Source organism: Neoarius graeffei, chromosome 19 (genome assembly GCF_027579695.1).
Source record: "Neoarius graeffei isolate fNeoGra1 chromosome 19, fNeoGra1.pri, whole genome shotgun sequence".
Lineage (NCBI taxonomy): Eukaryota > Metazoa > Chordata > Actinopteri > Siluriformes > Ariidae > Neoarius > Neoarius graeffei.
In genome coordinates, this window is record NC_083587.1 from 9497753 (window position 1) to 9511117 (window position 13365).

Sequence of the window (13365 nt, forward strand, 5' to 3'; positions counted from 1 at the left end):
TACTGTCGAACTCCTTTCTGATATTGCTCCACTATTTATCAGCGCAGAATTAGGGGGATTGGTGATCCTCTCCCCATCTTTACTTCTGAGAGCCGATGCCACTCCAAGATGCTCTTTTTATACCCAGTCATGTTAATGACCTATTGCCAATTGACCTAATGAGTTGCAATTTGGTCCTCCAGCTGTTCCTTTTTTGTACCTTTAACTTTTCCAGCCTCTTACTGCCCCTGTCCCAACTTTTTTGAGATGTGTTGCTGTCATGAAATTTCAAATGAGCCAATATTTCGCATGAAATTTCAAAATGTCTCACTTTCGACATTGGATATGTTGTCTATGTTCTATTGTGAATACAGTATCAGTTTTTGATATTTGTAAATTATTGCATTCCGTTTTTATTTACAATTTGTACTTTGTCCCAACTTTTTTGGAATTGGGTTGTACTTACTTTTTTGGCAAAACAATGAATGATGCAATCTGAAGCCGGTATTGCATCATACATGACATTATGTTATTCCTAGAAGTCACTGATGATGCATTAATAAGTCAAGTGACATCATTCTGCTGAACAAACTGGTCTTATATCAGCTCAAAAAAAAAATTTATACAGTGCTATGCACTCGATATCAAGTCTTTGCTTGACAAGAGATGCTCTGTTTCATGAATACAAGAGACAAGCTGCCAAAAAATAAATAAAACCCCACTGCATACACACAGAATAAGGACTAAACCTATTCAGTACTTATACATACTTGATTTTTGCAATTTGGTTCAGAATAAATTTTATTTATATAAACTTTTTGCTGATTTTCTAGTGTTACATCAAGAGAACAGGTGAAATATCATGTAAACCAACCATAAACACATGAAGAGACCTAGTTATACAATTTATATTTAAAACATTACGATCTACACAATGTACATAAGTATAAAATTTAAAATCTTAAAAATCTTGGAAGCCATAGCCAATCAGCTGATTAACTGTCACTTCTAATTCAGCACACCAAATTTCATAATAGCCAGTTTCATCTCTGAAGCAGACAACTTCTGAAAAATTGTTGACCAGTGTAACATGAACAATAAAGTTCAGAGTACAGGTCATTTTCAGTCAAAACTGTAATAACCATATTTAATTTGACAACTTTAAATCATGCCATGTCTCTGAGTTAGTGCACTTGAAGGTCTTAAATGTAACTAAATAAGCAAACAACTTCCCACACTGTGAGCACTGATACGGCTTCTCTCCGGCGTGAATGCACTGGTGTTGTTGGAGATCATCATACTGACGAGTAAAACTCTTCCCACACTGTGAGCAGTGAAACGGCTTCTCTCCTGTGTGAACACGCTGGTGCGTTTGGAGATGATTCTGCTGAGTAAAACTCTTCCCACACTGTGAGCAGTGATACGGCTTCTCTCCTGTGTGAATGCGCTGGTGTTGTTGGAGATCACTCTGACTAGTAAAACTCTTTCCACACTGTGAGCAGTGAAACAGCTTCTCTCCTGTGTGAATGCGCTGGTGTCGTTGGAGATGACTCTGACGAGTAAAACTCTTCCCACACTGTGAGCAGTGACACGGCTTCTCTCCTGTGTGAATGTGCTGGTGTTGTTGGAGATGACTCTGACGAGTAAAACTCTTTCCACACTGTGAGCAGTAATACGGCTTTTCCCCTGTGTGAATGCGCTGGTGTCGTTGGAGATGACTCTGACGAGTAAAACTCTTCCCACACTGTGAGCAGTGATACGGCTTCTCTCCTGTGTGAATGCGCTGGTGTTGTTGGAGATCATTCTGACTAGTAAAACTCTTTCCACACTGTGAGCAGTGAAACAGCTTCTCTCCTGTGTGAATGCGCTGGTGTCGTTGGAGATGACTCTGACGAGTAAAACTCTTCCCACACTGTGAGCAGTGATACGGCTTTTCCCCTGTGTGAATGCACTGGTGTCGTTGGAGATGACTCTGACGAGTAAAACTCTTCCCACACTGTGAGCAGTGATACGGCTTCTCTCCTGTTTGAACGCGCTGTTGTGTTTTGAGAGCACTCTGGTAAGTAAAATTCCTACCACGCTGTGAGCAGTGATGTGGATCTCCTCCTGTGTGAATGCACTGGTGTGTCTTGAGTGCATTCTGATAACTAAAACTCTTTCCACAATCTGAGTAGTGGTGAATTTCCTTCTGTATCTCATTATGGGAAGTATCAGAATGGATAATATCAGTTGATGTTGGTTGACGACTGGAGCATTTGGAGGGGATCTGAAGCTTATATTTAATCTCTCCTGATTCTCGCAGTCCCACATACTGTTCATAATGGCATCTCTGGATATGCTTGTCGAGGTAAATTTGAGATGCATCAGAACGAGGGCATGTGGAGCATGAAAAGACTTGCAGCAGAGCGTTCTTTACTTCTGGAGAAATGAAAGGACAAAAATAACAAACTGAACATGAAATGCAACAAGATTATAAAATATAACACTAACCCAATGTAAGGAGTGCTTTTACTGAAAATCAAGATTCTACATGAATTAAGACTGAGACAAAAACAAAAGGTTGCGGACTAAGACATAGCAGCCTCTAGCTTGGAATACTGGGAGATTCAATAAGGTCCTGGAACAGCAGCTATGCACAGCATTGGCCATATCCCCGTGGGTCTGAGCGACCAAAGGGGAGTTGTTGATTCCTGTTGGACATCATGTCAAGTCTAGGTAATGGCAAGCCTAGCCTTATTTATATCTCATCCAGGATTGAGAAGGAAACTCAGCCCTCACATTCAAGGTTCTGAAAGATCCAAAAATGGGCCTTATTTATCAAACTGGATATGGATAGATTTATTTGCAAATAGTTTCTAGGAGCATTTACACAAGCAAATATTTATTTTCTATCTGGATTTTTTTATATGGATTAGGTTGTTAAGTTTAAAACACTTATTAATTTCAATTACACACAAATTTCATGAAATTAAGTTTTGTGGGATTTTGTGAAGCCCCATGATTCATATTAATGTAACTGATGAAAGCAAGCCAACATCCATAAATTAAGACAGATAACAATAGTCATTTAATTTAAATGTAGGCATATAAAAAAAAAGGGACACACTGCATCGGTTCAGATGGCATTCAAGTAGGTCTGCAGCAGTAGGAATTTCCTTACTGCAGTATTTGAATAATGCCATGGTGTGGTTTGTAGTGATAAAGCAGCCAAACCTCCATGTGTTTAATTGTTCATTAATTCAATCGGATGCAATTTGTTCCTTAACATGTTGAAGTTCTTCAGCTGCAAGAGTTTAAAGTGCATATCCTGGACCAATTTCATTTTTTTTTATATGAAAGTATGTCCCTTTACACACTCATCCAAAAGGGTAATTTTGCACAAGGCCATCTGTCGACAGCAGAAAAAAATAAAATAAAATGTCTCATCTCGTCCGCTTATCCGGGGCCGGGTCGCGGAGGCAGCAGTCTGAGCATGGAAGCCTAAACTTCCCTTTCCTCAGACACCTCGGCCAGCTCCTCAGGAAGAACACCGAGGCGTTCCCAGGCTAGCCGAGAGACATAGTCCCTCCAGCGTGTCCTGGGTCTTCCCCGGGGCCTCCTCCCGGGGGAACATGCCTGGAACACCTCCCCAGGGAGGCATCCAGGAGGCATCCAAAAGATGCCCGAGCTACCTCAGCTGATTCCTCTCAATGTGGAGGAGCAGTGGCTCTACTCCAAGCTCCTTCCGAGTGACTGTGCTTCTCACCCTCTCTCTAAGGGAGCGCCCAGCCACTCTGCGAAGGAAACTCATTTCGGCCGCTTGTATCCACGATCTTGTTCTTTCGGTCATTACCCAAACCTCATGACCATAGGTGAGAGTCGGAACATAGATCGACCAGTAAATTGAGAGCTTCGCCTTTTGGCTCAGCTCCTCCTTCACCACAACGGACCGGTAAAGCGACCACATCACTGCGGTGGCTGCACCGATCTGCCTGTCGATCTCACGATCCATCCTTCCCTCACACGTTAACAAGATCCCAAGATACTTAAACTCCTCCACTTGAGGCAGGACTTCTCCACCAACCTGGAGAGGGCAAGCCACCCTTTTCTGGTCGAGAACCATGGCCTCGGACTTGGAGGTGCTGATTCTCATCCCAGCCACTTCACACTCGACTGCAAACCGCTCCAGTGCATGCTGAAGGTCCTGGTTTGAAGAAGCCAACAGGACATCATCCTCCGCAAAAAGCAGAGATGAAATCCTGTGGTTCCCAAACAGGATTCCCTCCGGCCCCTGGCTGCAGCTAGAAATTCTGTCCATAAAAATTATGAACAGAACCGGTGACAAAGGGCAGCCCTGCCAGAGTCCAACATGCACTGGGAACAGGTCTGACTTACTGCCAGCAATGCAAACCAGACTCCTGATCTGTTCGTATAGGGACCAGATAGCCCTTAGCAAAGAGCCCCAAACCCCATACTCCTGAAGCACCCCCCCACAGAATACCATGAGGGACATGGTCAAATGCCTTCTCCCAATCCACAAAGCACATGTGGACTGGTTGGGCAAACTCCCATGAACCCTCGAGCACCCTGTGAAGGGTGTAGAGCTAGTCCAGTGTTCCGCAACCAGGACGAAAACCGCATTGTTCCTTCTGGATCCGAGGTTCGACTATTGGCCGAATTCTCCTCTCCAGTACCCTGGAGTAAACCTTCCTGGGGAGGCTGTGAAGTGTGATTCCCCTATAATTGGAGCACACTCTCCAGTCCCCTTTCTTAAAAAGAGGGACCACCACCCCAGTCTGCCACTCCAGAGGCACTGTCCCTGACCGCCACGTGATGTTGCAGAGGCGTGTCAGCCAAAACAGCCCCACAACATCCAGAGACTTGAGATACTCAGGGTGGATCTCATCCACCCCCGGTGCCTTGCCACCGAGGAGCTTGCAAACCACCTCAGTGACTTCGGCTTGGGTAATGGACAAGTCCACCTCGGAGTCATCAGCCTCCGCTTCCTCAATGGAAGACGTGACAGTGGGATTGAGGAGATCCTCGAAGTATTCCTTCCACCGCCCGACAATGTCCCCAGTTGAGGTCAACAGCTCCCCACCCGCACCGTAAACAGTGTTGGCAGAGTACTGCTTCCCCCTCCTGAGGCACCGGACAGTTTGCCAGAATTTCTTCGAGGCTGACCAATAGTCCTCCTCCATGGCCTCACTGAACTCCTCCCAGTTCCAAGTTTTTGCCTCCGCAACTGCCCAAGCTGTGGCACGCCTGGCCTGCCGATACCCATCAGCTGCCTCAGGAGTCCCGGAGGCCAACATGGCCTGATAGGACTCCTTCTTCAGCTTGATGACATCCTTTACTTCCGGTGTCCACCACCGGGTTTGGGGACTGCTGCCACGACAGGCACCGGAGACCTTGCGGCCACAACTCCGAACAGCGTCGACAGTGGAGGTAGAGAACATGGTCCACTCAGACTCAATGTCCCCCGCCTCCCTCAGAAGCTGGGAGAAGCTCTCCCGGAGGAGGGAGTTAAAGACCTCCCCGACAGAGTGCTCAGCCAGACGTTCCCAGCAGACTCTCACCATACATTTGGGCCTGCCAGGTCTGTCCGGCTTCCTCCTCTGCCAGTGGATCCAACTCACCACCAGGCGGTGATCAGATGACAGCTCAGCCCCTCTCTTCACCCGAGTGTCCAAGACATAGGGCCAGAGATCAGATGAAATGACAAAGTCGATCATCGACCTCCGACCTAAGGTGTCCTGGTGCCACGAGCACTTATGGACACCCCTATGCTCAAACATGGTGTTTGTTATGGACAGACCATGACTAGCACAGAAGTCCAATAACAAAACACCACTCGGGTTCAGATCGGGGAGGCCGTTCCTCCCAATCACACTCCTCCAGGTGTGACTGTCGTCGCCCACATGAGCGTTGGAGTCCCCAGTCTGAGCACCTCTCAGTACCTCTCCCAGGGACTCCAAGAAGGCCGGATACTCTATACTGCTATTCAGCCTGTAGGCATAAACAACAGCAAGAGCCCTCTCCCTGATCTGAAGGCACAGAGAGGCGACCCTCTCATTCACTGGGGTAAACTCCAAGACATGGCGGCTGAGCTGGGGAGCCATAAGCAAGCCCACACCAGCCCGCCGCCACTCACCATGGGCGACTCCAGAGAAGTGGAGAGTCCAGACCCTCTTGAGGAGCTGGGTTCCAGAGCCCAAGCTGTGCATGGAGGTGAGCCCGACTATCTCTAGCCGGTACCTCTCAACCTCCTGCACAAGCTCAGGCTCTTTCCCCCCCAGTGAAGTGACATTCCATGTCCCAACAGCTAGCCACTGTGTTCAGGGATCAGGTCGTCGAGGCCCCTGCCTTCGACTGCCGCCCAATTCACACCTCACCGGCCCCCTACAGCTACCTCTGTGGGTGGTGAACCCACAGGAGGTCAGGCCCACGTCACTGCTTTGGGCTGAGCCCAGCCACCAAGTGCTTGCATACAAGCCCCAACCCTGGGCCTGACTCCAGGGTGGGGCCCCGGCTGTGCCATACCAGGCGATGTCACGGTCCTTGATCTATTATTATCCATAAGGGTTTTGGTGAACTGCTCTTGGTCTGGCCTGTCACCTAGGACCTGTCTGCCTTGGGAAACCCTAACAGGGGCATAATGCCCCCGACAACATAGCTCCTGGGATCATTCAAGCACACAAACCCCTCCACCGCAATAAGGTGGCAGTTCTAGGAGGGGAAAAAATAAAATGCATCTGGAAAAATCCCAAGGGAGTCTGGAGTCTCGTGACATTACCTGCGGAAGCACCAGTAGGCTGCGAGAGCTTGCACAGTTTCAGTGCACAGTCTGTGTGAGTGTGTGTGCCTCGCACGAAGCGCTCCCATTTCTTTCATTGTCCGGTCTTTTGGAAAACGATGAGTACTAATCCCATCAAGATTGGTGTTGCTACAACCTCCTACTATACATCCGTTAACCATTTTAATAATTATGTGATCACGTTGAAGAAATTTGCAGAAAAACACCAGGTCATTTTTTTCATAAACAAACCAGCGCTGACGTAGGATTCAGAGGGAGGCGTCCCGCACATGATATCACGAAAAACAATGTTTGGCGAGAAATCCAAATGCCAAGTTTTTTCCAGAGGCGGACCAATTCGCCTCAAATGGCTTGATTTCAACTGAATTTTTCTGGTATTGCGCAAGGTAAAAAAAATTGCACAAAATGCAAAAATGTTACAGATATTTGACCAAAGTTTAATATAAAATAGGAGAATTACATTGATCTTGCTCCTGAATTTACCCATGATATGCACTTTAAGGAGCTAAAATTTAACATAATTAAAAAGATAAGTTCTCCATGGTATGACTCTTGTGGAATTATTGAATTCCATAAAAATACTAAAATTGTTATTGCTTGTTAAATTGCTTGATAATATAACCATCACATTATGCTCCTGAAATAAAGCAAATGTGTTGCAATTGATTTTTATAATGGTTGATGGGTTTGACTGACATCTGCATTATCCAATTAACAACTTCGCTTGGTTCAGACACACTGCATGTGTGTGTTCAGCTAACTTCTTTCCAGCCAGCTGGTTATATTGCACTGAAGGTATTATAATGCCCCCCCAGTGTTTCTGTAATATGGGGAGGTCTGACAGTATCCTATATTATGTGTTTGCTGTGACAGGGCATTCCCCCCCGATTTCTCCCCAATTTTCTCCCTAATTTAGCCATGGGCAATTCCCACCCATCAGACTCCTCTCCAGTATCACATAACAGCTACCAACCAGGGAGGGCTATCATGTGCTTCCTCCAAGACAAGAAACACCAGTTGACCACATTTTACTCATACAATGTCAGGAGGCTGCAAAGCACACTCGGATGAAAGCCCAATCCACTTACTTCCTATTAAATGTGCTCTCACACACCCATGACTGGCCAGTGTAACTGACAGGGCAGAGGAGAGAGAGCATGCCATCTCTCCCTCCCAGAGAGCCCAGACAATTTTGCTCTCTTGAGCTCCCAACCACAGATGATTGTGGCATCATCAGGATTTGAAAGTGGCAATATCTGGATGATGGGGAGGATGATGGGGACAACACTTTTCTGCTGTGCCACTCGGGATCCACAGGGCATGCATTTTATGCTACTTCTGGTTAAACTGGGCATGATGAATAAAACTACAACAATATCTTGTGGTTTACTATATACAGTGGTGCTTGAAAGTTTGTGAACCCTTTAGAATTTTCTATATTTCTGCATAAATATGACCTAAAATAGTGGTTCTCAAACTGTGGTACACGTACCACCGGTGGTACGCGAGCGCTCTCTGGTGGTACGCAGGGGGAAAGTCATATTTTCGCATTAACATTTTCAGCTAAAAAAAAAAAAACCCTGAAAAACATACAGTGCATAATAAATACAACGTTTAAAAAGAAATGTGTAGCTACGTGTGAGAATGTGAAAAATTATGTCTGGCTTTTACATTTTTGTGGCAATGCAAGTCTTCAGGTTACGTAAGCACAGGCTACACGGAATCATGGGATCACTTGAACGTGGCGCGAGCAGGGGAAACGGAAGAGGTAGATGTAATGTAGTATCATATAACTTCAAAATGAGCGTTTCGGGATCACTAAAAGCGTGGCTACAAAGTGGAACATTTAAAAAGACGGAGAAAAGGAAGATTGTCGATCAGGACACAGAGGATAATGTTTCGAGCAGTGTTGAAAAGGAAGCAGAACCTAGCACAAGTGCTAATGAAAATGCAAGAGGCTCGGGGCGTCGTGGCTCAGGTGGTTAAGGCGCCATACCATGAATGCGGGCGACCCGGGTTCGATTCCGGCCCGGGGTCGTTTCCCGATCCCTTCCCGTCTCTCTCTCTCCCGCTCATTTCCTGTCTCTGCACTGTCCTATCCAATGGGGGTGCAAAAAGCCCAAAAAAATATCTTTAAAAAAAAGAAAATGCAAGAGGCAGCGCTGCCCCTGAAATGTCCACGGCCTCTGCGAACACAAATCGCCGCAAAACAGTGCGAAAATATGACCCAAATTATCTCAAGCTTGGATTCTTTTGGAGCGGGACTGAGGAAGAGCCAAGGCCAATGTGTGGTGTGTGCCGAAGTCCTCAGTAATGACTCCATGAAACCAGCGCATCTCAAACGGCACCTCTATACCAAACACTCAGCCTTGAAAGATAAGCCTGTGGATTTTTTTCTAAGAAAACGGGAAGAACTGAAGCAGTCCAAGTCCACGATTCACTCCTGTACCGCGCCCTCAGCCAAAGCACAGGAGGCGTCGTACAGTGCTAGCCTGCTCGTAGCTAAATCTGGTCAGCCACACACAATCTGTTCGCAAATGTGTCTGCCACTAGCTAAAAAAATAACACGTGTGGGGAGAAGGCTGCCAAAATGTTAGACTTGGTGCCACTTTCGAATGATACTGTCTCTCGGAGAATACGGTCAATGTCCGATGACGTTCTGAAGACACTAATTGAACGAATTAAAAGAAGTCGATTTTATTCCCTTCAATTAGATGAGACGACTGATGTTGCAGATTTGGCAAATTTGCTTGTGTATGTGAGACACGAGTATGAAGGTGCAGCTCATGAAGATTTTCTGTTCTGTAAGCCCCTGGAGACTAGAACTACAGCTGAGCACATATTTCAGCTACTGAACACATTTATCGAAGAAAATGGGATTGATTGGAAAAAGTGTATCGGTGTCTGCACAGACGGTGCAAGAGCAATGACTGGACGTCACAGTGGAGTAACAGCCCGGATTCGTGACGTAGCACCTGAGATGCAATGGACACACTGCAGCATACATCGCGAGGCGCTTGCTGTGAAAAAGATGCCCGATGAGTTGAAGTCTATTCTAGACTCCGCTGTAAAAACTGTGAACTTTATGAAGGCCCGACCGATGCACTCTCGTCTGTTTCACGTACTGTGTGATGAAATGGGCAGTGAACACGTCCAGTTCCTGCTGCACACTGAAGTCAGGTGGTTATCAAGAGGCAAAGTGCTCTCAAGACTTTACGAGCTGCACAAAGAGGTCCATGTGTTTTTACAGGACAAAAACTTCCCCTTGTCACACCTTTTTGAAGACACTGTATGGCTGAGTGAGCTTGTGTATTTGTCAGATATATTCTCACGTTTGAACGACTTAAATTTGGGATTGCAGGGACTCTCTGTCAACGTTTTTGACGTGCAGGACAAAATCAGCGCAGTGATGAAAAAGATGGAGTTGTTCGAAATCAGAGCCAAAGCAGGAGATGTTTCAGCTTTCCCTCCTTTGGAGAGTTTTTTGTCCAACAACGACTTGCAACTTGATGACAGCGTCAGAGATAACATCATTGCGCACCTCATCTTCCTCAGGCAGCAGCTCAGGGAATATTTCCCAGTGACACCCAAAGGAAAGAACTGGATGAGAAACCCATTCAAGATCGAAACCTCGGACATGCCCACTGACTTAACTGTCGGTGAGCAGGAGAGTTTAATTGAACTGTCTTGTGATGAAAAACTGAGATGTAATTTCAAAAAACAGTCGCTGCTGGACTTTTGGATACAGCAACAAAGGGAATATCCAGCACTGTCAGACAAGGCCATGCGTGTTCTCATGCCTTTCACAATGACCTATCTTTGTGAGAAATGTTTCTCTTCACTGGCTGCCATAAAAACAAAATATAGGTCCAGGTTGGATGCTGAGCCAGACCTAAGACTGAAGCTGTGCTCGATTGAGCCAGACATCAAAGGACTGTGCACAGAGAGACAGGCACATCCCTCTCATTAGGTAGGCTATGTAAGTTCTTCATTCAGCGACATGCTGGTTATTCCTGAGTGGTTCATTGTTTCTGTTATTCTGATATAGATGTTGGAGGGTGTTAACAATAAACCTGGTTTAAGGAAGACTATTACTCAAAAAACTCTAAACAGGTTGCTTTTGATCTCGTGTGTGCAAGTGTCTTGACATTGGATTCTTTTTTTTCCTTTTTTGTGCTGAGATGTTTGATGTTTCACATATCTTCTGCTGAGAAAAAAAGACTTGATGTTTGTGTTATTTGTGGGCCAGATTAGGAGCATAATTTTGTAGAGGTCGAATATGTACTGTATGGTTCTGTGCCATTTTCATTCAGTTGCAATTTGAGTATGTATTGCGCTGTGTATGTAGGAGTATGTGAGAATTGTTGGACAGAGTTGTAAATGTCTGATTCGGTGTTAACAGCTATCAATAAATAACCATAATAAGGAATAAACATCTCTCCTGTGTGGCTGAAGCTAATAGGGAAGGCCTATGCTGCTATATTATAATGTTGGTCATCATGGTGGTACTCAGAGAGCTCAATATTTTCTCAGGTGGTACAGAGTATAAAAAGTTTGAGAACCACTGACCTAAAACATCATCAGATTTTCACACAAGTCCTAAAAGTAGATAAAGAGAACCCAGTTAAACAAATGATACAACAATATTATACTTGGTCATTTATTTATTGAGGAAAGTGATCCAATATTACATATCTGCGAGTGGCAAAAGTATGTGAACCTCTAGGATTAGCAGTTAATTTGAAAGTGAAATTAGAGTCAGGTGTTTTCAATCAATGGGATGGCAATCAGGTGTGAGTGGGCACCCTGTTTTATTTAAAAAAAACAGGGATCTATTAAAGTCTGATCTTCAAAGCATGTTTGTGGAAGTGTATCATGGCATAAACAAAGGAGATTTCTGAGGACCTCAGAAAAAGCGTTGTTGATGCTCACCAGGCTGGAAAAGGTTACAAAACCATCTCTAAAGAGTTTGGACTCCACCAATCCACAGTCAGACAGATTGTGTACAAGTAGAGGAAATTCAAGACCGTTGTTACCCTCCCCAGGAGTGGTCAACCAACAAAGATCACTCCAAGAGCAAGGCGTGTAATAGTCAGCGAAGTCACAAAGGACCCCAGAGTAACTTCTAAGCAACTGAAGGCCTCTCTCACATTGGCTAATGTTACTGTTCATGAGTCCACCATCAGGAGAACACTGAACAATAATGGTGTGCATGGTAGGGCTGCAAGGAGAAAGCCACTGCTCTCCAAAAAGAACATTGCTGCTCGTCTGCAGTTTGCTAAAGATCATCTGGACAAGCCAGAAGGCTATTGGAAAAATGTTTTGTGGATGGATGAGACCAAAATAGAACTTTTTGGTTTAAATGAGAAGCGTTATGTTTGGAGAAAGGAAAACACTGCATTCCAGCATAAGAACCTTATCCCATCTGTGAAACATGGTCGTGGTACTATCATGGTTTGGGCCTGTTTTGATGCATCTGGGCCAGGACAGCTTGCCATCATTGATGGAACTATGAATTCTGAATTATACCAGCGAATTCTAAAGGAAAATGTCAGGACATCTGTCCATGAACTGAATCACAAGAGAAGGTGGGTCATGCAGCAAGACAATGACCCTAAGCACACAAGTCGTTCGACCAAAGAATGGTTAAAGAAGAATAAAGTTAATGTTTTGGAATGGCCAAGTCAAAGTCCTGACCTTAATCCAATCAAAATGTTGTGGAAGGACCTGAAGCGAGTAGTTCATGTGAGGAAACCCACCAACATCCCAGAGTTGAAGCTGTTCTGTATGGAGGAATGGGCTAAAATTCCTCCAAGCTGGTGTGCAGGACTGATCAACAGTTACTGGAAACGTTTAGTTGCAGTTATTGCTGCACAAGGGAGTCACACCAGATACTGAAAGCAAAGGTTCACATATTTTTTGCCACTCATAGATATGTAATATTGGATCATTTTCCTCAATAAATAAATGACCAAGTATAATATTTTTGTCTCATTTGTTTAACTGGGTTCTCTTTATCTACTTTTCGGACTTGTGTGAAAATCTGATGTTTTAGGTCATATTTATGCAGAAATATAGAAAATTCTAAAGGGTTCATAAACTTTCAAGCACCACTGTAGTCAGTTTCGCAATAGCAAGATATGCAGTGGGCGGACTTCACGTGTCTCAAAGGAAGCTGATAGACTTCATCCTCTCTGGTTGGTCATGGTTATATGATCGAGAAGACCTACTTGGTTGGTGGACAGGCCAAAATGAGTTCTTTGGGGAATGCTCTAGTTATTGCAGACTGCATTGTACAACAGCTTTCATCCCAGAAACACTGGTAGGCTCAGAAACGTCACGAAATGATGCAGAAAATAACTTCTATAACCTCTTAGACAAAAGTAACACCTTGCTGTCTGGTTGTTCCCGTAGGTGAAGGACTGAGTTCTTTAGTGTACTCCTCTTCATAACACACCAAGAGCTCCTGTCCTGGGTTAATGGATCGACAGCAACGATACAGAATTCCCCCTTGATACTCAAATGCCACAAGATTCTGTTCTTCTTCATTACGGGCACAATTCACATACCTAAAAGAGTGAGGCAACATT

At 44.9% G+C, this 13365-nt stretch overlaps 1 protein-coding gene across 1 annotated transcript in view; it reads right to left on the minus strand.

Annotated features, from left to right (window-relative positions):
- Positions 1 to 855: 855 nt before the first annotated feature.
- The window catches only part of LOC132867701 (histone-lysine N-methyltransferase PRDM9-like), a 148466-nt gene continuing 135956 nt past the window's right edge, over positions 856 to 13365 (minus strand). Inside the window, exons 5-6 of the mRNA XM_060900709.1 lie at positions 13166 to 13344; positions 856 to 2397 (exon numbers count right to left, since the gene is read on the minus strand). Of these exons, the coding sequence (XP_060756692.1) occupies positions 1127 to 2397; positions 13166 to 13344 (1450 nt within the window). The 3' untranslated portion in view covers positions 856 to 1126. The remainder of the gene's footprint in view (positions 2398 to 13165; positions 13345 to 13365) is intronic.